Below are 25766 nucleotides of genomic sequence, written 5' to 3'. Positions count from 1 at the left end.
GACACTTATCTCCAATAAATAAGTAAAGTAAATCCAAAAATGAAGTCGTGGCTCCAGTGGCAGAGGGCTAACCATGAGGGTGGAGGATGGGGTGGTGGACAAAAACAGAGAGCACCTCGGGCCCACAGCCAGGATTGGTACTAAAAAAATAAACAAACAATAACAACAAAACAGAATATAGACTTCAAGATTCCCCAAATGTGTCTATAAATAAAACCAAAATTTACTTAAAACCAAATTTTGCTTAAATCACTGACCAAACCAAAGTCAAACAACTAAATTTGTTCCTGCTTTCATTTGGCAAGGAAGAGCCAGGTGTACATACGTATTTATTAAATCATTGAATTCTTGTAGCAGATTAGAATAATAGCAAGTGTTTCATGCTCCATGTCTTTGTTATTATGGTTCTTCCTCTTACATTTTTAAAAGGTGTACTATGTTGGAGCCTTCTTTGAAAAAAAGAAGAAGAGGAAGAAGAAGCTATATAATCTCCATTAGTATTAAGTTAGACGTTCAAATGAAACAAAATTTGACTTCAGGCAAAACAATAGAAGCTCAGCCATAACAGACAGTTTCCTTCCGAATAGATCTACACTGACAATAATTCTAAATCTAAAAACAGTTTTATTGTATTTTAGTATTATTTTGTTATAAACACTGGTGTAATTGAACCATATTTTAAAGCATTTCAATCTATAAAAATTCTTTTAATTTTTAAAATTCTATGCTAAAGATGATGTGCTTACAGTTATGTATTATCGGTTACATTTCCTTTTCAAAAGTGTCACACCCTCACTCATTTTTCTCCCAGTCTCCATCCCATTTCCTCTCCTCCCCTTACCAAGCAACATTAAGAAGCAGGTAGTAACTATAGGCAATCCATAGTGTTAGATGGGACCTCTTGCTTTGAAAAAGAATGGAAATGTAAGATAAACTGAAGTGGAGACAAGAATTCATTTGTACCACCAGAAACGTCTAAAATCCAAGGAGTGAATGGCTGTAGGCATGAGTGCCTCCAGGATTTAAAGGACAGCATGAAGACAAACCCTGCATGACTTCATTTACACATGAGAAATAAGAATGAACTCATAGAGCTTATACAAGTTAGGATAAAGAGGCAGAGGAGGTGAGGAACATATTAATGAAGGGATACATAATTTCAGTTTGCTGGGAGAATTAAGTTTTGGTGGTATATTGCCAGGAATTGTAATTATAATAAGTCAAAGTAAATAGTGAAAGATGGATGAGAGCAGCTGAGTATAAAGAGAAACATAAAATTAATAAAATAATATTGGAGAGGAACCGGGACCCACAGTTCATTCTTTTCAATGCATTACAAAATAATGATCTTAGCTATTAATATTCATAAAGTTCTGATTAGTGGCTTCAAGTCATGGTGTTTCCTCTCTGCCAAGGACATAACCATTCAGCAGATCTTTCACATCCCAGAAGAGGCAAGTAAGGAAAGGGCATATTATCTACTCTAGATTCCCACACAGGGTTCTCCACCAGCACTTGCTTAGGAAAGAAACATGGTCCTGATTTGGAAGTTAGAAATTGGGGTCTGTAAGCTATAGCTCTCAAATTCTGAAAGATCAGGATGTCAGGGAAAACCTTCCATCATGCTGTTTTGATTCAGTAAGCAGGAGCCTGGAAGGCAGCCCTTCTCCAGCACCCTTCTATACTCTTGGACACTTTCTCCCACACCTCAGGAGATGCAGGATGCTCAGTTGAAGGAATAAACAAACCCCACTCATCTGGAGGAAATATTGATTGGCTGAAACATGAGCCTCATAATCACAATGGCAGCCATTTAAGTATGCATGCATGCATGTATGTGTGTGTGTGTGTGTGTGTGTGTGTGTGTGTGTATGTATAGATCAATTGAATGGCAATTGAGAAATGGAAAAACTGAGATGAATGAACAAAAGCCAACTCAAATGAGATAGATTTCCCTCCCCAATGACAAAGACAGATGAAAGCTATGTGTCATCACTGATTCTCTGCATGCTTTAATTTACTGCGTTGAAAACAGCTAGAAGCCACTATAGTATTCTATTGATTAAGATCCCATTTAAATTCCACTTATTGATTCTGTAGCTTAGAAGGAAGGTCACAGAAGAGTGACACCATCATCCCTCAACGTCTTCCAAGCTCCTCTTAACTCCATGTTTCTTGTGTTCCTAGACTTCTCTAAAGTCTTTGAGAGTGCCCATTATGGATCCATTATTCCTTGGTTGACAAGGCAGCTTCCAATACTTTCTCTTCTCTTATTGATATCCTCATTCCCAGGAGGCAGGAACTGGGCCTTGAGAGAAAGCAAAAATCTAGCCCAAGAATATTTTCTTTCTTTCTTTCTTTCTTTCTTTCTTTCTTTCTTTCTTTCTTTCTTTCTTTCTTTCGTTCCTTCTTTCTTTCGTTCTTTCTTTCTTTCTTTCCTACAGTGATCTCAATGTCTGCAAAGTAGCTTGACTCTCCCCATAAAGTCACTGTCGAAATGCCTTTGTTCAGAAAAATAACTGGAGAGGTAAAATATAAATAGTAAAAAAGCAAAGTCAAATGCCAGATAAGGGAGTTAGTAGGTTTAACCACACCCACAGTTGGCTACATCTTGTTCTGTTCATCAAATGAGACCTTCAGGAAGCTTCTTTCCATTTCTCATGTGAGCTATTGGAACAAAGCACCACATGTCTCTGTTTCCCTCCATGGACCCCCTCGCAGAACATGGAATTCATAAATGATGACTATTTTGCACATTTAGCCTTCTCTGTCGGGGATCTGGAATCTTTCTCTATCAAGAGGAACAACTAAGCATGGTACACTGTGCTGAGAGAAGCCAGCCTCCTTGAGGCCACAGGCATGTAATTCCCCAATCCTGTAATACCTAGAATCTTGGGGAATAGCAAGAGGGAAATATGTTAAACACAGACAGGCGATAACCCTTGACAAGCCGGGAACTGATGGCTCACGCCTATAATCCTCACTGCTCTGCTACTCCGGAGACTGGGATCTGAGCATTGAAGTTCATAGCCATCCAGAGCAGGAAAGTCTATGAGACATTTATCTCCAATTAACAACCAAAAATGGAAATGACACTGTGGCTCAAAGTAGCAGAACACTAGCCCTGAGTAAAAAAAAGCTCAGGGACAGTGCTCAGGCCCTCTATGCAAGCCCCAAGATTAAAAACAACAACAGCAAAAAGCAACAAAAAACAAAACAAAAATAAAGACATGATCAGAAGGAAACATGGTCAAATAAGATTGGACAGAAAATGTGAAGAGGTTTTATGGTTTATTTATTTTTATCATTATTTATTATTGAACTTCCAGAAAGTTTGGAGGATTTCTCCAAGTTCTTACCTACAAATTATGTAAACCTCAGAACAAATCTTCAATTTTTTTATTCCCAACTTGTGATGAGAAAGCAGTCTTTGAGGGATAAAGTAGACTAATCTGGCAGAAGAACAGATCATTGAAATGGAGTTAGTGACAGGTCATTTAAAAGGTTAGCATACAGGATCCTAACTTTTTCATGCTACTACTGTTCATTCAGTCAACCATTCATTTACTGCTCAATACACACTGTTTTGCTTTCCTTCCCTTTTTCTTTTCCTTTTCTTTTTCTTCTTGTTTTTTTTTTTCTTTTCTTGTGGGTCATGGGGCTTGAAGTTGGTCTTGGATCTATCCCTGAGCTCCTCAACTCAAGGCTACCTCCCTACCCCATGGGCCTGGGCATTGTCCCTGAACTCTTCAGCTCAAGGCTACCACCCTATCCTTGAGCCCTACTTCCTGTTCTGAGGAATCCTGTAGCTAGGATTACCAGCATGAGCCATTGCACCTTGCTGCTTTTATTTTTCTAGAAGGGGGTTAGTTCTTGCTACATTGCTCAGATGCTACAAAAACTCACAATCCTCCTACTTGAGTCTCCCAAGTAACTGAGATGATAGCAGTAAACTAGCCCAGCCCTCAAGCTAAACAATGGAAGATGCCATTCTTCATCTCCCAGGTTCAATGTGTTAGAACAGCCTTTACAGGAAGGGAGAAAGAACTTAAGGCTTTTCTGAACAGAAAAAGTAGGGTATTTTCTACCATGTTTGGTGAATGCTGCAGAGCAGAGATTTCAATGTTATACATTTTATAGTCAGGTGGCATTTAAGGAACCAAGGGGTAGCATCTTCTAAGGAGTGACACACTAAACATAAATGAACACTTATCTAGCCTTTTTGCTAGACACTGGAAGAAATGTGGTGAAAATGGAGGAGGGGTTTTATGGTCTTGACTCTTAGAAAATAAATGTCCATTTTGACCAAGGATCAAAACATTCTGATTAAGAATCTGGATCATATTTTTGTCTTCCTTGCATTATGGCTAGAAACAATGGTAACACTAAAGCTTTATTCAAGAAAAGGAAGTTCTAATCCAGATTCTGCCCTTGCCTCTTTAGGTCAGTTTAAGTTGAACCTTGTTTGAGTCAAAGTTTGTTTATCAGTTAGGTCAAATAACAAAATATTTCTTAGTCTGCCAAGCAGAACAGATAGTAGTAAATACACTCACAGATGTGAGAATATTTTGCAAAAGGCAAAGTGTCAGACCAGAGTTAGGTGTTCTTATTAAGCACTTTCACACAAATCACATCAACAAGTACAATTTATTACAAGGAAAGCTGGGATGGCAGTGTGAGGGGCTGGTCTGCAAAGTCTTTGGAAAAGAACCTAGAACCAAGAATATTGTCACATCATAGTCAAATCATATGCCTATCCAGTTATGATCATAGCATATTTTTACAGTCTACATGAAATAAAGATCCTTTCCAATTTAAGACGAAAAGATCATGAAAATTTGTGTAAGATGCTCTGACTGCACGATTACAAAATCCTGGCTTAAAAGAAGAAGAAATTCACCAGCCAAACTGATTTCTACTACACAAAACTCAGCCCTTCGGCATATGTGATGATAAATGTGGTACCCAAGCAAAGATAATTGAAAAGGGAATTCTTAGTAGATTATTTCTGAAAGCAGGCAAGTGGATATTGGTGAGCCATGAGATATTGGTGGCATCTGCACTTGCTCAGCTGGGTTAACAAGAACCCACAAGACTCATCAGAGCTTCTCAGTGTCAGGCTTGGCAGTGATTTAAAGAGGTGCAAAGCCACTGGGCCAGGAGTGTTCCTACCTAGTATCATTACCAGAAGAGCGAGAACTGAATGATGGTGAATGGATTCTCAACCACCTAATCCCACTGACATCTCAACGTAAGAATGCCAGATCTTGCCTAATTGGCATCTGGCACAGTAAAATGAAACTGGTGCCATGCTAGCTGGCAGATATCTCCCAGTTTGCCCATTTCAACCGCATGATAATTCTGTGTGGATTTATGGCCCATCTGTTTTGCAAGGCAAAAGTTCTCTGTGTATCAGGGTTTGGGAGATATTTGCAATTGTCTATTTTTTTTTCAAGCTAATTCTTTTTTTTATTTTTATTTTTATTTTTTTTGTAAATCTGTTACCTCTTCTGTTTACCATTTCCTTTGTCTTTTGCTTGGCGTACCACGTTCTCCACTACATTTCATTTTTCCTTCTATAATATGAAACCCGTGGATTGAAGAAGAAAAATGCTGGTGGATATCTTTAAATTACATGCAGAGATTAGAATGTAAATTAAGTCTGGAAAAGAATTTTGGACCTTGATAGACAAATTCAAATCAAAGAGCTAATCCTCACGCCTCTGCCAGATGGGTCATTTGTCTGCCAGAGCTCAGCTTCTTTTCACAAAGATTAAAGTAGCACATTTTCAGGAGATAAGTAACTCATGGAAAAAAAAAATCTCTCCCTTGGTCACATTCAGGGCTATTTTTAGGCCTAATGCACAGTGGCCAGATTGAAGCCAACTGTCAATGAAGCAGAACACTTTCCTCTCCATCATCACCAGCCTTTATCCAGGCCAGTACTGTGAGTTATGTAGAGAAACAGGATCCGTTGCACTCAGCACCATCTGTCTTTTCATTGTCCACACATGCTCTCCTGGTCTAGCTTCCATACGAGGTCCACTTGTGCCCCATCTCAATTTATTCAACTGAAAATGGAAGTGGGACTGGACATTGGTAGCTCATGCATACAATCCTAGCTACTCAGGAGTCTCAGATCTGGACGATCACACTTGGATGACAGTCGAGGCAGAAAAGTCTGTGAGACTCCCTTTTCTAAAAATAATCAGCAAAATAGTAGGACCAGAGACATGGCTCAAGTATCAAATGACCAAGTGCTAGGTCCTGAGTTCAAATGCCAGTATGAAAGAGAGAGAGAGGAAAATGAGAAAGAGAGAGAGAAAGGGAGAAAGAGCAAGAGGGAGAGAGAAAGAAGGAGAGAGAGAGAGAATTAAATTTTTCTTCTATCTTTTTCTTTTTCTCCTAGAATCTCTGTGCCTGTCCCACGGTCAGTGCTCAGTCATGGTAGCTTCTATCATTACTATTACTTTTATTTACTTTATCTTATGATCAGATGATATGTGTGATGCCTGTACCGTACCACTTACATCATAGTGGTTAACAGTATAGAACACAAAAGACTCAACTCATGGGTTCAAATCCCTATACCTTTTGAGTTATGTGACCTTGAAGAAGCTACTTCCTAACAGTTTCACACCTATAGAGCCAGCATCGAAGTAGTACCTAGTTCCAGAGTTTCATGGAGATTGAAAGTTTGCATTCAATAAGGAATGTGCTGGAAAATGATGTAATTGATGAGCTTCTTCAAACATTCTCTCTCTTTCTCCCCCCTCCTTTCTTCCTCCCCCCTCTCTCTCTCTTTCTCTCTCTCTCTGTGTCTCACCTTCTCTTTCTCTCCTTTCATCTTCCTTTCCAGTCCTTCATACACTTACATGTTATGTTTTCTTGCTTTTTAAAATACAGGACATTTTGTGCTTTTGTACTTCATCTTTGTGCAGAGCCATGCAAATTCTCCCAATTGTTTTAGTATTGTGCAAGCATGGGTTCTGTTTTCTTTAAGTCCAAATGCATTCCTGAAAAAGTCGTATCTTGTGTGTAAACACAGCCAACCATATTTTCTTTCTTTAAAACTGCATCTTTCCTTTTTATAGTGGAACTCCACTGTAGCCGCCTCACGTCTGCTTTTAGGTTAGGACTAGCTCAGAAGCAGTACCATGATGCCATGTTAGGGGCATCTCCTTGGTAACCATCCCAGTTAATTTTTTTAAATGCATATAGAACAGAAGAGAATTTGACTAGGGGTCTGCACATGAAATCTGCTTTGGGATTCGATTTCACAGATGCCCCTATATTGATTTTCTTTACCCTGGGTTTTGGAGCTGCTTTAAATGTACTGAGAGAACGGAGTTTTTGGACTCCCCAGGGAGCTCAGAAATTTCAGCATTACTGCGAAGCATCATTTATTTTTCCTGACCTTTGTGGTTATCATCTGTTTATTTTGTTTACAGGGATAGGGGTCCAACTTAGGGCCTAGCATTTCCTGGACAAGCCCTCTGATAGTTGAGCCACGCCCTGGTTTTGTCTTGTTTTGCTTTGCTTTACTCACACCTTTGCCCAGATTAGCCTCCTAGGCCATATCAAGTAACTGAGATTTTAGGCATGCATCATGAAACCCTGTCATCCTGGCCTTTCTTACATGATTTGTTAGGTTAATGATGACCTGTGGCTTCATTCTGGATGTATTTTTACTTAGGAATTATAATAGGAAACTCTTCCAGACCTATACCAAAAAAAAGAGGAATGAGTATGAATGGAATAATGACTCCATCAATATAATGAAGGCTTTTTTAAACTGATAATAGAGTTTAAACTCAAAGAGTTTAACTGATAATAGTGTTTAAAGGCAGGTACTTTACCACTTACATCAGGCCTTGAGCCCTTTTGCTCTGCTTTTTCCCTGAGAGTCAGGGTCTTCTATTTTGCTTAGGTATCTTGCCTGGGCTTTTATTCTCCCTAGACTCCAAAAAATAAGAAAGCTCTGCTATCAGAGTACCCTCAGAACCAATGAGATAAAGAAGCCTTCAGTTCTCACAGTGGTTCCCCTTTCCTCCATCCCTCTCCTCCCACTAGTCAAAGGTGGAAGATGCTATTGCTGCCTGTTGCAGAGGGGGTACAAATTAGAGAGACAACGTTAGGAAGATAAGATAGAAAAGATAACTTTTTAAAAATACAGCTATTCCAGCATACACTCTATTTCAGTGCTTTAAAATTTACTTCTAGAAATCTGTTTAGGGTTTTTTTGTTGTTGTTTCTTTTTCTTTTGTCTTTCATTAGATTCATTGAATTACTTTTCTAGCAGTTTTTTTTTTTTGAACTCAAATTGAAACCTTAAAGTTGTATTAGATACCAAGGAAACTGATTATAATTGCGGTATGGGTTTTCTATTGATTGGCATTACAATGGATTCATCCCTCCTCCCCCTCCCCCCACTGAGTGGGGGAGATACATAAGTCACCAACACTCAAACCATTGAAAGCTGTTATCACCTCTTTAGATAGCAGTTCTTTTCATACTTTTCTGTATGCTTCTGCTCAATCAAGGGGTTCAAGCAATCTCCCATCTGCTAAGTACTTGAGAGTTCAAGCTGCCTTTGTGGCTCTGGTTATATTCTATGTGAGACAAGCTGACTGAGAAATTAATTGTCCACATAGTGCCATCTGTAGAGAGATATTGGTACTGCATGCTGTTCACAAAATCTTAAGATGCATCAACAACAACTATGGTATATGTCAGAAAAAAAAAAAAAAAAAACCATGGGACTTCAGGGTACACTTCATGGGTTCAATATAATCATGTAGCTAAATCCTTAAGCTTGCTGGGAGCCAGTGACTCATGCCTGTAATCCTAGCTCCTCGGGAGGCTGAGATCTGAGGATCACTGTGCCAACCCTGGCACAGAAGTCGTCAAACTCTTACCTCCAATTAACCACCAGAAAACCAGAAGTGGTGCTGTGTCTCCAGTTATCTTTGAGATGAAGAGCTCAGGGACAGCGTCTGAGTAAAGTTCAAGCCCCACGGCTGACAAAAACAAACAAAAAAAATCCCTGAGTTCACAGTAAAACTTCATTAAAAGATAGTTTAGAGAGATGTTCTAGGAAAAGGAGGATAAACAATTTTAAGTCTGGCAACCAGATATATTGTGTATATTAGTAATAGATGTGAAAACCTAAGGGCCACCTTGAGTGACTTCAGAAAACCTTTGGAAGTTTCAACAGTTTATGGCTCTATTCCTCTGGAAATGGGATTAGGGATTAAGGAATACAAAAGAGGCTTCCACAGCTTGCTGAAGGAATTGGCAGGTCTCTACCTGAGAGCACTAGTGTTTAATTCTCTGCAGACAGAGAAACTGAAGGAATGAGGATAACATAAACACAAGTGAAGGCAGGATTGCTATTTTGAAAGCAAGATCATGGCATATGACATGAGAATACCCCCATTCTTCTCCTGCATTTGGCACCAGAATAACCGCAGATTGGTCTATGTCCTCCTGGCAATAAGGTAGATAGAATTTCTCTAGGGATTCTGATCAGTTCAAGCAGAGATATCTAAAAATATCACATTAAGGATTATTCCAAAGGAGATAAAGATAGCTCCCATTTAATGTCCCATGCTTGTTAAAGTTACCAAGTGCATTTTAAGAAAATCTAATCAGCTTTTCACTCTGCCAATTTGAAACAGACAATTAAGTTACTAGACATATGAGGAAACCTTGTTTGAAAAAGTTGAAATAAGCAGGTATAATTCGCTGTGCAGAAAAAATGACTATGTACTGACCATTTTATTTTTTGATCCATCATGGATCGGGCTGAACTCTGGGCCTGGGCATTGTCCCTGAGCTCTTCAGCTCAAGGCTAGCATTGTACCACTTGGGCCACAATGCCACTTCTGGTTTTCTGATGGTTAACTGGAGATAGGAGTCTCATGGACTTTCCGTCCTGCCCCAGCTGGCTTTAAACCATGATCCTCAGATCGCAGCCTCCTGAGAAGCTAGGATTATAGGCATGAGCCAATGGCACCCAGCTTTTTTTTACATACATAATTGATCTCACTAGTAGAAAAATATATTGCATCTGTGGGAAAAAAAAGAATAGACTACCATATTTTTAAAGTAATATTAGAGAGAACAAAGTGGTTCTTAGGTATTTTTTAATTAGCAGAAACAAAACACTGAAATAACTGAATTAATACCCCACCAACAAGTAGAATAAATGGATTATGAAAAATGTGAGACAAAATATATAAAAAATATGGCCAATTATGACTCAAAAGAGAACAGAACTTATCATTACAGAGTGGATTGGTGAAAACGTCTCCAAGATTTGCTCATTAGTCCAGAATGTTGTATGCCATTCTTCTGTTCCCTTCTCCGGTGTTTCCTTTATCTTCATTTCTGATTTCCCCTTAAGGGCCTTGGGTTTAGAAAACACTTTCCAGTAGCCCATACCCCAGTAAATATTCAAGGTCCTTTACATGCACTTGTGAAGCATGTACTACCCGAAGCTGTCACTGGACTTTCTAGGCCGCTTTGTGATCTGTGAAAGCAGTATAGAACTTAGCATGCTCAAGATCACTGGAAGAGTATCAGCTGTGTCCAAGTCATTATTGGCACAAAGAAAAGACAGGGTGAGATGAAAGGAAAGTATGGTGGAAGGTCAGGACACTAGTGCAAAGTTGTGTGACATTTGAGAGTTTCTCTTCGGCAAAAGGACTGGGGTGAGGGGGGAGACAAGATACCTAAATGACCCATGGGGACTATCATTTTGGTCAAGGCACTTCTAGTCTTATGCTCTTTCAAGATTGATTCCTCTGTAATTAAATCAGCTCTGTTCTTATTTTACACCTATCATCTTCTTGATTGAATACCAGAAGTTCTTTCAAATAGTCATAGATAACAAGGCTGTGTTCCATTCTTTGAGGCATTTGCATTCCCCAACTTTGATTGTGAGTTGAATATTGTACGTGCTCATTAAGATCTTTAGATGCTAATTGAAAGTACACCAATCTTTCTGTAGAAAATTTGTAAGCCACTTTATTTTCAGTCTTTTTTTGGCTAACTGACCTTGTCCCTTAGAACTTAACTTCTCTTCTTGATTCTATTGTAGAAAATCACAGTATTGTTTGCTTTTGTGATCTGATGTTTGATAAGCTCATTCTAATATATAACATTCTGTTTTTATTTAATTAACCATCATGTCTCACATACTAGCTTGCTTGAATTCTTACAGTCTGAAATTAAAAGGAAATTTAATCATAGAGTTTAATCATCCTATGATAAATAAATTTCTCCCTGACAAATTACTACTGGCAGAGTGGAAGCAAGATTTCTTGTGCTATTTAGAAAAGAAATATGTTCTCCAACTTGTTTTTTTTCACTAAAGGGTTTTTAATCCAGGACTTTAAATATACAAAGCAAGCCCGCTTCAACTAAATACATCCCCAGTCCCCCAACCTATCTCTTATATTCAAGAATTTTCACTCTTGTGTATCATCAAGACGCAAGATCAATGCATTTAAATCAATGGCCAGCAATCTACCAGCTATGTTTGGTTCTTGTGTGGAACAAAAGAAGATTTTCTGAAAATTATTATTATCTATCTTCAATTCTGTACTGGCCAAGGTTATTTTCTTACTTAGGAGTGATAATGGAAAAGTCCTCCAGACCCATAACAAAGAGGAGTAATGGGTGTTGATGAAGCAGAGGTGCCCCACATACGATAGAATGAAGTCCATACACCTTTTTCTTTCTTTTACCTGATACTAGAGTTTGAACTCAAAGTTCCATATTTGCTAGGCAGGTGTTTTACCGCTTGAGCCATCCTTTGAGTCCTCTCTTTTTTTATTGGTTGTTTCTCTAACCAATCTGAATTTATAAAATAGGACTGCCCCCTTAGCTAATACTTATTAAATTACACACTGAACTACATATCTTTATTTTTTACATTGGTTGTTACTTTGACATATCTCTGCCTATCTTTTGATGCCCCAGAAGCCATGAAAGCCACATATAGTGTCTCCAGCCTGTAATCCTAGCTACTTAGGAGGTAGAGATTGAGGGATGATGGTTCAAGGTCAACTGAAGCATATAACTTTGTGAAATGCTTTAATCTCAACCCATGACTGGGTGCAAAGTATACATGTCTTTCTAGCCACAAACGAGGATGATAGACTAGATTGGACAAGCCTGGACAAAAAGCAAAACCCTAGCTTCAAAATAACCAGTAGGAGAAATAAAAAATGAAGAGAGATTGGTGGGGTGTTTTAAACTCTACTCAGTAACACGAAACTAAGGAGGAAAGTTCTTGCATACCTGATTCTTTCATTAGCAAAGCAGGCTTTAGGGCTAAAAGTTAATGACTGATGTCTGTTTACAGTCTAAACTTCTCTGTGAACTGCTCTCCAGATTTATTCACTGTTCATATTTAAAGTTAGTTTTCTTCACTGAATTTTTAAAAGCATTTAGTGTAATAATAAACTTCATGAACGTTAATTCATACTACTTTTGCTTTTCACTGATTTTACTCTATCATAAATATTATGTTAAAGATCTGGAAGTGTAGCTTGGGGTAGAATGCCTTCTTAGCATACATAAGGTCCTAAGGTTTAATCTCTAGCATATGTATACATACATACACACACACACACACACACAGTTAAAATCTTTGATTTCTATAAAATAATAAAAATAGAGAAGATAGTCTAAACATTTGTATTTCATCCAACTTTGTATTTAACTTAGCAATATTATCTAATGTTTTCATTTTATTTATCAGGGAAAAGTCCATATGTAGAAGACAAGAATATGTTTACTGGAATACTCAATGACAAAAACAAAAGAGAGAAAGAAAATGTGTGTGTGTGTGTGTGTGTGTGTGTGTGTGTGTGTGTGTGTGTGCTCTCATAGCACCTTTGAACTGGTTTTGTAATCTTCCTGGTTTTCTCATTAATGAATGAAGCATGTGGCAAATAATTACACCATGACCTGAACTAAAAGTATCTTCATTGGAGGACAATATTTGTAGCTTATATGCCTTCTTTATCTCTGTCTTTTATCCAGCACAAATATCAAGGTAATCACTAGCATAGTTGAGAGTCTTCCTCCACACAAATGCCCAGAAGTCATTAACAATTAGAAGAAATTGATGCTAATGTTAAAATTCATTTGTCATCTCTACCCTATTGGCATAAGTCTTATTTTAATTACCTTTAAAATTCACTGAACAGCAAAATTTAACAAAAAAGACAGCCTTGGGCTCAAATGCACCATCGTATAGCCATGAGTTAGTTCATTCAGTCTTCTGTTGATGTGGCTTGCATGCCTTGAGGATTGCCTTACCTGGTTTCTACTAGACTGTTAACTAAACCACATGCTCCCTGGTATGCAAATTAATCCAGCAGTTCTATTATATATCTTTCCTGGCCTAGAAGACATTTGGATTTACTGTCTGCACTCTCAGGAATAATTGCAGGTAGAGATTGAGCTGTACAAAGTTTGCTATTTACATAAGATAAAAATGCCAAATCCAAGCCAGGCACCAGTGGCTCACACCTGTAATCCTAGCTACTCACCAGACTGAGATCTAGGATCATGGTTCTAAGCCAGCCTGGACACCAAAGTCCATGAAACTCTTATCTCCAAATAAGCACCAGAAAATCAGAAGTGGCACTGTGGTTCAAGTGGTAGAGTGCTATCCTTGAGCTGAAGAGCCCAGGGACAGTACTTAGGTCCAGAGTTCAAGACCCATGACCAACCCCCCCTGCCAAAAAAATAGCCAAAATGCCAATTTTGTATGATACGATCTAATAAAAAAAGAATCAAAATTATAATGCCTTCTAGTTTCAAAAGGAACTCTCTTTTTCAATAACTGTAACTGTGAAAAAGAAGAGTGTAAACACCATTCATGAAGTATCGTGACAGACCTAGGAATGACAAAGATATCTCAGGTGCTGATGCCTGGTCAAAGGTCTTGTTTTCTATTAGAGGATGGCCTCTTTGAAAGCAGGGTCTGAGTTTTCTATGCTTTCATTTTCTGTGTATTTAGGATATGTAGGTATTAAATAAATGTATGTTATATGAATAAAAGTTAAAGATGGAGAAAATAAAAGCAAAGAAGGAATGAAGGTGAACTCTAGATTGAATAATAGCCAGAAAGACTATAAACAAACTGGCTTTTTCTAGGTGAAATTTTATCTCAATAAATTGTATACTTCAAAGTATTTTGGTGACAATCTGAGGATTAGAACTCAGGGCCTAGGCAACTGTCCCTGAGTAATTTTTCTCATGGCTAGCATATTACCTCTTGAGCCACTGCTCCACTTCCAGCTGGTTAAATGGAAACAGAGTTTTCATGGATTTCCCTGCTTGAGCTGGCTTCAAACTAGGATCCTCAGATCTTAGCCTTCTGAGTAGCTAGGATTATAGGCATGAGCTACTATTTTAAACTGTCGCGATAGCTATGTCCCCAAATGACTTAGGAGGGTTTTCAATACCACCCTTACTTTAGTAATTCAGGTGATTTTTATTCTGACATTCGTTTGTGGTCATCATAATTTTCTGTTTCCAAAATAAACATCTGTAAACAAAGCTAGAAGCTCAGCAGTATGAGACCCTAATTTCAAACCTCAGTATAGATGGGGACACAGGCAGACAGACAGACAGACAGACAGACAGACAGACAGACAGACAGACAGACAGAGAAATGGAGAGACAGAGAGAGGGAAAAACAGAGAGAATGAAGGAATACATTCATATTTTTCTGAACTCTCGTTTCCTCCAGGACAGATATCAGTGGATGGATTTATGCGCTACCTGAGTGGAGAAGAAAACGGAGTTGTTTCACCTGAGAAACTGGATTTGAATGAAGACATGTCTCAGCCCCTGTCTCACTATTTCATTAATTCCTCACACAACACCTACCTCACAGGTAAGAATTTACAGTTCTTTGACAAAATCCTTTTGCCAGTCTCACCACTGTGTTTCCAAAGTGAAAATCGAGTTTGTTTACTTTCCTTTATTTAAATAGCCTCAGAGAACACTGGGTTCTAGCACTTAAAGTCTTTCTCCACCCATAAACAGTCCTGTCGATGCTTGCGAAGCAGTAAAATGTGTCTCTTTGCAGCTTGTCTAAGCTCCTAAGTCATCTGCAATGCATCTATCTGTTATGCTTGGTCCAATGGAATTTTCGTACAGTAGAATTTGTTCTTCAATGAACTTAAAGCCATTTCCAGGGCTAGGGAGGTAGTTCAGGAACAGGGACCTTGCCTGGCATGCCTGAAGCCTTGGGTTCCATTCCCAGCATTGCAAAAAATAGAAGAGGGAAAACAAAAGGGAAAATTTTTTTAAAGCCATTTATAATTCCACTGACATGTCTGGGCTCTGTTTCACCTATAAGATGGCTCTGAGGCCCTTAATAATTTCTGCTAAAGGTAAATTGCTTTTAGCTCAAGGTGAAACAGAGCTATTGACCAAAAGAAAAAATCTGTGGCAATTTATCTTTTGTAGTAAATATTATTACTAAGTAGGAAAAAAAGTAACAGTGATTTTCCTAATTTGATCTAAATCTTGTATTGCTGTGGTTTCTGGTAAATAATTAAAAAGGAAAATATCAAAACATATGTTTGTCTATGTACACATATACAATCTCACTGTAGTTTACAATCAAAATTTTAAACAACACATTTTAGTCTGCTTAGAATAATTTTTATTTAAAAACATTTCTTCTGTAAAGAACAATGCTACTTCAAAACCACATCATTTTCTTGCTTCATATGGTCCAAAAACATATAAGATATAAGCCAGACCTACCACAAGGCAACAAAAATCTGAGGTCTTAGTTGCTATCTGTCTATGGTTGATGTAGCCTATTTCAAAGATGATTTTTCATTTGGGAGAGAATTTCAACTCAGGGGCAAGATCTTATCGATTGAGAAAAATGTGTGCCATGTCTGGCTCATCTTGAACTCTGTTCTTGTCACCTATTCCTTGATAGCAAATCAGTGGCATTAAAATAGACATTATTTTGTTTTGATCCCCTACTCAAAGAGCGAAATGAAAGGATGGTACCTGTCTATTCCATACCATCTTAGGTCACACCTGGAAACAGAATAAAGGGACTGGAACTTGGTGCCAATGACTCACATTTATCATCAGAGGTTGAAATCTGGAAGGTAGAAGTTCAAAGCTAGCCCTAGAAGAAAAAAATGACAAAAGTCAACTTCAAAAATAAATAGCTAGATATTGGATTAAAGGCATGGTTCAACTGGTAGAGCACTACCAAAGTAAGCAAAAGGCTCCGAGTTCACACTTAGGTTTTAGTAAAAGAAAACAGTTAATGCAGGGCCGGAAGTTTGGCCTAATGGTAGATTGCTTGCCTTGTATACATGAAGACTAGGATTTGATTCCTCAGCACCACATACATAGAAAAAAGCTGGAAGTGGTGCTGTGGCTCAAGTGGTAGAGCTCTAGCCTTGAGAAAGCCCAAGGACAGTGCACAAACCCTGAGTTCAAGCCCCATGATTGGTATAAAAAGAAAAAAGAAAAGGAAGGGAGAAGAGAAGAAGGGGGAGAGAAAGGAAGAAATAGAGAGAGGGGAGGAAGGAGGGAGGGAGGAAAAAAGGGAAGGAGGGAAGGAGGGAAGGAAGGAAGGAAACAAGGAAGGAAGGAAGGAAGGACGGAAGGAAGGAAGGAAGGAAGGAAGGAAGGAAGGGAGGGAGGGAGAGAAAAAAAGAGAAGGACCAAGGGAAGACACCTCAGCTAGAATGTCAAAGCTAAAATGAGTCATAACTCAAAACCTAATTGCTTAGAAGAGGCCTCAGTGTGGCTTGAGCTTTTTCACATCATGATAAACCTACGGTAAGAAGAACTTCCCACATGTCAGCTCAGTTACAAGAATATGTACCTTAGAGACCAGGAGGAAGTTTGATTTGTCTTTGTTTGCTTAATGACAGCAGTTTCGAGATGTTTCTTGATCAAAAGAATCAGAAGTCTACCCAGATTCAGAGAGGTGACATGGCTCATTGCTTCCAGTGACACAGTACCAAATAATGCTTGGTCCTTTTGTAAAACCACTGCAAGTTTCATTAAGGCAAGAGTCCACTGAGATCACATCCTGGGATTGGGTACTTCTCTGGCTACTTCAAAAGTTTCATAGCTCCCATCCAAGTTCATAGGACTTTAGGAAAGAAGTTTATTTCCAGTTCTACCTTCCCACTTAAATTCTTAGGTCTACAGCTTTTCATTTTAATGCTTCACAATTTATACATAATTATTCATTTCCTTTACTATAACAATATAATCTTTCTGAGAAAATGCTCCCTACTGAGATAAACAACAAAATATAAAATAAAGATCAAATGTCTATAAAATATGGCTGGTTTTATTGTTGTTGGTCTTTTTGCTTTGCTCTTGTTTTGTAGGCCTGAGGGATTGAACTTAGGCAAGCATGCTAACATCAAACTACTTTCAGCTTTTTAAACTGCATTTCAGTAGGGAGCTTCAGCCACATTAATTTTCTATTACTTACGTAGCCATTCCTCCTTGTAATCATGTGAATGTGGTCATGATAGAGAATATGGCTCCATTGTGTCAAGTTGGCTTCAGTTTGAAGTTTTAGCATATTGGTGGCTAAAATTTGTCAGAAGATAGAGCTGTTGGGATCTTTTCCTTTCTTGTATTACTGAGACTAAAACGAAGTACATTTCACATGCTAAGCAAGTTCACTACAACTAAGCTACATTTTCAGCCCTTACAGTACTCATTTAATGAAAAAAGGTGTTCAACAAGACGTTGATTTCTGTATTTGAGTTATAAACATGATTGTGTCTCTGCCCAATTATTAATTTCCAGTGTTAGAACATTTGTTTTCAAATACTCAGAATATGAAAATGGGAAATATCTTAAATAAGTTCTGCTCATGAGTGATATTTTGTTAATCCTGCTCTTCCCTTTCAGAACTGTGTATTATACTAAAATTCACATTAGAGTTGAATGAAATTAAATAAATGTTCATAGTTTTACCTTGTTTAATTTAAAATTCTTTATTTTCACTCAGAAGAATGAAGAGGAATGCCATGTAATTGAGAGAGAAAGACAGAGAGAGAGACAGAGACGGAAATAGAGATAGGGACTGACAGAGATAGATGGACAGATAGAGAAAGAGAGACAGAAAGAGTTATTTGTATAAAAATATTAACATAGTCTTTCCAAGATTTTGCCTGAAATCCTCTTTGATTTAGGGTCAAAATTTAGCTTTAGTTCATATATTTAGTAATAATATCATTGATTTAATTGTAAATGAAATTGACATAGAACTTCTGATTCTCAAAGGCCTTTATAACACTTGCAATATCTCTGCTCTAAAAATTCAAACTCTCCATAACCAATTAAGAATGCTATAAAATGAAATTGTAACCAAAGCCAAATCCAACAATTTGAAAATAAAGACTGAAAAGAATGTTAAATTTTATACATCATAGTCATTTTTGAAGACAAGTGAAAAGTGTATCTATAGAAACTCATTTTATAGAAAAAGAAAGGTTTTCCATTTAAATACACCTAAGAAATGCTAGCATTTTCTGTTATGGGAAGATAGCACTTAACTTTACTGTTATTTGAATACAGGTGAAAAAATGGCTTGCAGACTGATATTGTTAAGTTAGGTGATTACCAATCCCTATCTTCCTTGTCATTTATCTGCTTATTTATTATTTTGTGGGAGAAGAATTGTCAAGAACTAGTTTATTTCTTTAAAATTCCAGTCTAAATCAAAGCAAGGCGAATTTCATTATGTGAGAGGTTTTCTTTTGGGCTTTCGAATAGAATAGGACTATAGAAATTAAAGATAACAGTATGAAAATAATCAATTCACCAATGCATTTTTTGTGTTTCTTTCTCTCCTCATAATTTCCCCTTGTTGAATTCCAAGGTGGATCCAGTAGGAAAAATAAATCAGATCAGTGACAACAATATATGAAGCGAATGAGTTACTTTTTAATTATGATGATCATTTTGAGAGTTTTGGGTGTCATCAACAATATACCCAATAGTGATTATGTTTGAAATTATTGTTTCTTGACAAATTCACCATGATGATTCAAGAAAGAAAAAAATCTTCAGAGATAGAATTCATCCTTTCAATTTATATCTTGACGGCATTTCATAAACCTTGTCTTGCTCCTAAACTACATTAGAGATAAGGATTTTATACAAAGGCAAGGCACTGTGATGTATCTCCAAACGACTAACATCCTTACAGAATACTAAGCATTAGATTGGAGGCTTCAATGTTGAAAAACATTAGATCTGATAACTCCAATATTTTGATTGATTAAATTATCTGCCTGTCTCAAATAATTATCCAGCTTCTCCACTCATATCCAGTAGAGATTGGAGAAAAGACTTAAGAATGATTCAACAGCCCTAACTTCACAATTGTGGATAATCCATTATCTATTCATGGAGTGTGTCTCACTCCCTTCTTTCACATCTCTCTCTCTCTCTCTCTATTCCTTAGCATATGCAAACTTTTAACATTGTTGTAAAGTGTGAAAACAGAGAAGCCACATTTTGAGAGGTTGAATCTTGCACTCTTTATTAAGAGGGCAATGACTGCATGGTAGACTCCTATCCCAAAGACCAGCAGTCAGCAAATACACTTAACACTGTTAGGAAACTGAGCCAAGAAGGACAAAGAGGAAAGAAAGAATAAAAAACAACCCCACAAACCAAGTCAGCTCCAATGGAGAACTGAATTAGGACACCATGGTGACCAGAGAAGATCCAGGAGACAGGACTGAAATACAGAGAAACTTGGCTTGGCATAATGGTGTCTAAGCTTGTCTGGGCCTAAATAGGACAAGGTTAGGGGACAGGGTCACAGGAAACTCCCATTCTCAGGCACTGGACTGACAGGTTTAGTAACCAGTCAGCCCGAGGGCCCACCCTTGTCTCCAGAAATTTAGGCACTCACCTGAAAGGCAGGAGCCTTACCTTCCCCCACCATGAAGACAAGGTGCCACACCTACCATCTGCCATAAGGCCAAGATGACACTGGTCAGACCCAATCATCCTTTTCAACATGGATTTCCTAATAAAAGTACACAGATATAAGAAAATTGTGCAGTAGAAGGGGAAGATAAGCTTAGGAAATAAACAAGTCCTATTTAAATTTACTTCTCACTGAATTACAGGCTTACCTCTTTAGAGTTGGGAGTTCTTTGTTTCTAAAATGACGATGAATTAAAACAGCCCGAGTCCTTGTCGCTAAAATTATTAGGAGGCTTACTTCATGACTTAAAAATTAAGAACTTTATTGCCTCAGACAGCAAGACATCTGAAGGAGGAAGGCGTGGAGGTTGGTTAAATTAGAAATTCAATGATGTCACAAGCCATGTTGGTGGTTTTAGGATGACTGTGCATTCCCAGTACCAGGCTTCCGTGTAGGACAAGATCCACAGGACATGGAGAAAAATGCTTGTCTGTAGCTGTCTCTAATCATGAGGAAACTATTCCTAGAGATACAGCGGCATCCATCTTTACCCAACACACTTCCCAGAGTTCACAGGAAATGCCCACATTCATCACCACCACAGAAAGTGTTATTTCTTACTGAGAATATTCTAGATTTCCTCCAGGGCTGGAGAGGAAATCCTGAAGCTTATTAGAGCTTAAATAAATTGTTCTATGGGCTACAAGAAAGAATAAGGAAGGATGTCCAGAAATATGTTTGGATAAGAATTTAAGCTTCCTTCTTTTACTTACACTTACCTTTTAACTGGTAAGGTCAGGATGCTGGTTCATTTTTATATTCTTAGTAGCCAGTATCATGACTCTTTTATTCATATATTTGAATACATACAACCCTTGACAGTGATGTTCCAATAATAAGAAAGATATATTACTAAATTTTCCCCAAGCCTTAGAATAATTTTAAGCTCTTCCACACTTTCTCAGCTGAGCTATCTCATGTTGAGTGAATTGTATCTGTATTCAAGAAAGCTCCATGATCTCACAGAGGTAGCAGCAGATACCATGGAAAAGCGGGGTAGTCCGACTGTTCTCTCCAAAAATGAGGAAGGCAAATAAAACCTTGTATTTTCGACTATTCTAATGGATGTAGATGTGCCCTGAAAAACTGTCATCGAATTGAAAGCAAACAGCAATAGTCACTATCTCCACTTACCAAAGAGACAATGTTTATTGCAGAGGCCCACTGATAGGTGATGGTGTCCCATATTTATAATCTTAGCTACTCAGAAGGCTGATATTTGAGGATCACAGTTCAAAGCCAGTCCAGGCATGAAAGCCCATGAAACTCTTATTGCCAATTAACCAACAAAACAATAAATGCCACGAATGGAATTATGGCTCAAGTGGTGGAGCCCTAGCTTTGAGTGAATAAAGCTCAAGAAGAGGGACCCAGGCCCTGAGTTCAAGCCCCTGGACCAGCAAAATAAAAGCAAAGCAAAACAAACAAACAAACCAAAACAGGCCACTCAGTTAACAATTGTGTTATATTCTAGAAACTTCTCATCCTACAGACTGAAAAAAACATGCTACATAGTGGTAAACATGAAAGTAGACAATGATACTTTGGTGTTTGCAAGAAGAGAAATTTCCCAGAAGTCTTTGGGTTTTTTTAAATGTTATATTCATTTTCTGATCTTTTCTACCTTCTTGGATGCCTTGAGTAATCTGAGACAAAGCACTAATGAATGTAACCAGCCACTCAAAATGAATGCATTCAAGTAAGAAGCTGCAGAGCTGTGACTGGAGGCACTGTAATGAATTCATCTGAGACAGAACTTGAGCTCCAACTTCAATCATAGACTCAGAATGTATTCTAAGGAGTATTCATGGCCAGACCGAGAGGGCCAAGGATTGAATGACTCATGACAGATCACCAGCCCAGCCCTTAGAGATCTTTGGCCAGAAGCTAGAGTTATTGGATCAAATCAAATGGAACTGTAATGGATGGGATGTAATAAAGAGAAACTTAGAATTTTAAGAAGAAAAGTAAGTCGAGTTTGAGATGCCTGGCAGAACAGGATGAGTAATAGAGATTATCAATGCATGTGCCTGGAAAAAAAAAGTATTTGGTTATTTGAAAGTGGATAGGGAAGGGAGGAAAACAAGATGAGGGGGAGGGGTGGGGGGAGGGAAATGGGGACCAAGACACGAGAAAGGGTATCAATGTATGTGAAGTAATGCACCTTCTATCTGGTGAATATAATGTAACCTTTCTATTAATCACAATAAAAATATATGGAAAATAATAATAAAAAAGTTTCCATAAATGAAGTAATCCATACAGGGAAGAATGAGACCATCACCAGATAAACATTGCATCTCAAAATACAGGCTCTTTTGATGATTTCATTATTCATTAAAGATATGTTTAAGCAACAAACTTACCTTGGAAGGACTTGGGATAGCTTTAGACCTTTTACAATTGACTTTCTGTCGCTCTGTTTCTCTCTCTCTGTGTCTCTCTCTCTGTGTATCTGTCTCCCTCTCTCTCTTGTTATCTTTATCTCTCTTTTTTCCAGGATCTTTATTTCATCTCACAAACATAACCATATGCCTTACCATGCCCTTTTTTTCCCCAAGAAAGTCCAAAGAAATGTTTCTAGAAACTTTTTGAGTCATTTCTAACTAATTGGTCATATAGTGGAAAAGTACTGTAGATGTAAAATAACGACTCTGTTTTTAAAGGAAATAGGAAGACTGTTTATTACAAACCAACTATAAGTAACCATAGCCTATAGATTCAGACTACCCTGGGTGGCATCTTCCTCTATAACCACAGAAACAAAGAAAGCCATAAATCCACACCTTTACAAATTATACTGGTAAGAGGTTCAGGAAGGGAGGAAAAGGCTACTGCAAAGGAAGAAATCTCCTCCGTATGTTTCAGATGGCAATATAGCATTTTTAGTTTTAGAATGGTGGAAGCTAGACTTGTACTAAACTTCATAATAAAACCCAAGGAGTTTATCTGTTAATCAAGAAGCTGTTAGCTCAAATACAAAAATCAGGTAATTTAAGCTTAACACAGCACATGTTCCAATCATCGGAAACAAACTCAGACACATAGTATGATACAAGCCTTCTAAAACTAATTAATTAGTTAATTAAAGTCATTGGCTCCTAAAAGATCTAACAACATTCATTATTTTAGCTCTCGGCTTCCATATTCCATTTCAACATGACCATGACGTCAACAAGATCAACTAGTCTTTTTTCTTTTTTTGGGGGGGGGGGGAGTCATGGGGCTTGAACTGTGGGCCTGGGAGCTGTCCCTGAGCTCTTCAGCTCAAGGCTATCACCCTACCCCTGAGCCACAGCGCCACTTCCCATTTTCTAGTAATTAATTGGAGATAAGAGTCTCCAGTTATTTAGTGTCTGGGCTGGCTTTGACCGGTGATCCTCAGATCTCAGCCTCCTGAGTAGCCAGTATTACAGGCGTGAGCCACCATGCCCAGCTCAAGCAGTTTTGAGGATCTTCCATACTCATGAATCTCCTTCAGGTAATAGCTGCACATAGTATTTTTCTATTTTACTGCACCATTAACTCTGATCTAGCTTCTACCAGGACAATCGTGCTCTTCACCAAATTATTAATGAAATAGGCTTAGACATTGCAAAACAGGTAATGATGTTAATTCCCGTCATCAGACATACAAAAATCTCTGTCATTTAATACCAATACTGGGGTTTGTTTTGTTTTTCTTTTGTTTTTGTTTTGCAGGAACAAGCATTGTTGATGAGTTAGCCTAATAATTATTCAAAATCTTCTCCTTTCATAAAGGTAGCCCTCTCTAAAGTGTAAGGGCTATATAAATGCTTAGCTTCACTCCTTTACTTACACTCTTCTCTTCTTTCCTTCATATACTAGGGATATTTGTAAATTTTAACAAAAGCAATAGATTTTGAAGCCATTATCAATGGCATCAGGAAATTTCTAGGTTGTTCTGTCAACACTTCTGTTTTTGTGAACACATTTGTGGGTTTAACATCCTCAGTTTTTGTTCTTTCCTTTTTTTTCCCTTCATCTCTAAGGTTGTTATGCAACCCTACATAATCAGACTTTCAGTACCTTTAAAGGGCTCTTGAAGACTCAAGAATGTCATCCTTTTATTATGCTGATGCTGGTGGGGTGTTATGACACAAATATAAAAATATAATTAAGTCAGGAAGCTTAAATTCTATTTTCTTCCTCCTGGATGTCTCAACAAGGCCGATGTTGTCTACTTCAATGTTACTTTGACAGTTCTTATCAACATACCATCTTCCAAATGACAATAAAATATGATGGAGACTAATGCAGTAGACATCAAAACGACTTAACCATGGAAAGCCTAAAACTTCAATTTGTATAAAAACAGCCTTCTCTCAGAAGTTGTTCATTACTAGGCTTTTAAAAATAATTTTTCACCATGGGCACATGGTGGTTCATGTCTATAATCCTAGCTACTCAGGACGCTAAGATCTGAGTATTGTGATTTGAAGCCAGCGTGGAGAGAAAGTGCGAATGAAACTTCTATCTCCAATTAACTACTAAAAACCCAGAAGTGGTGCTGTGGCTCAAGTGGTAAAGTGCTAGGCCTGAGCACATAGAGGCTCAGGGACAGCATCCAGGCCCTGAGTTCAAACCCCACAAATAACAACAACAACAACAACTATTATTATCATTATTGTTATTATTATTATTATTACTGTATTATAATAAATGTTATTATTTATAAAGAAATTATTGACTTCTACTTTTTAAGGGAAACAGTATTGATAGAGTTTCTCTGTGCTCTGTATTCTATTCTCTGACTTTTAACGGACTTTGATTATGATAATCTAATCATTTCATTGTGGTATTTCAGCTCTGTTCATAGACACTGAATTTTTATGGTTTCCCTTTGGTGTTATTGGATTCTTTCTTCCTTCCTTTCTTTCTTTTTTCATTCCTTCCTTCCTTCCTTCCTTCCTTCCTTCCTTCCTTCCTTCCTTCCTTTCTGTCATCTATACTTGTCTACCTATCTTCTGTACATCTATGTATCTGTCTATAGATAGTTCTAGCTCTCAAATTTAGGACGTTGGTTCATTTTGAGTTAATTTGTTGGATGGATTATGAAATGGAAATCGACTTCCATTCTTAGGATGTGGCTGTCCAGATGTCACAAGCTAAAGCATTGAAGAGAAGGTTCTTACTACATTGAATTGTCTTGGAAATCTTTTGAAAGTTTATTCTTGGGCATTAATCTATATGTTTTTCCTTGCCAGAGTACCACATTATTTGCTATAACTTTGTAATAACTTTTAAAACTTGGAACTGTTATTCTTCCAACATTATATTTTTCAATATTATTTTGACTAAAGAAAGCCCACTATATTTCCATATGAAGTTTTAGACCAGAGTGTCAATTGTTTTTTGCCAATCCTGGGCTTAAGCTCAGGGCCTGAGCACTGTCCTTGGACTTTCTCAAGGCCAGAGCTCTACCACTTGAGCCTCAGCACCACTTCCAGCTTTTTTTCTATGTACGTGGTACTGAGGAATCGAACCTGGGGCTTCATGCATGCTAGGCAAGCATTCTACTACTAGGCCAAATTCCCAGCCCCCAGAGTGTCAATTTTTAGATTTTGACCAGAATTGTGTTAATATGGAGAGTTGTGCCATCTTAACAAACATTAAATCTTGAATTCCATGTAAAATATTCCATGTCTGGTTTATTTTGTTGCTTTATTTCCACGTCTGGCCTATGGAAACTTGGACAAAT

At 37.8% G+C, this 25766-nt stretch overlaps 1 protein-coding gene across 3 annotated transcripts in view; it reads left to right on the top strand.

Annotated features, from left to right (window-relative positions):
• Positions 1–25766, top strand: part of Plcb1 (phospholipase C beta 1) — a 652247-nt gene that overhangs the window by 424747 nt on the left and 201734 nt on the right. For all 3 annotated transcript variants that reach the window (XM_090352012.1, XM_090352011.1, XM_090352013.1), the window contains exon 10: positions 14777–14923. In XM_090352012.1, the coding sequence (XP_090208138.1) occupies positions 14777–14923 (147 nt within the window). The remainder of the gene's footprint in view (positions 1–14776; positions 14924–25766) is intronic.

The sequence above is a fragment of the Megascapheus bottae genome, chromosome 18, assembly GCF_031878675.1.
Source record: "Megascapheus bottae isolate mThoBot1 chromosome 18, mThoBot2.hap1, whole genome shotgun sequence".
NCBI classification, from domain to species: domain Eukaryota; kingdom Metazoa; phylum Chordata; class Mammalia; order Rodentia; family Geomyidae; genus Megascapheus; species Megascapheus bottae.
This window is presented reverse-complemented; position numbering and strand designations above follow the sequence as displayed.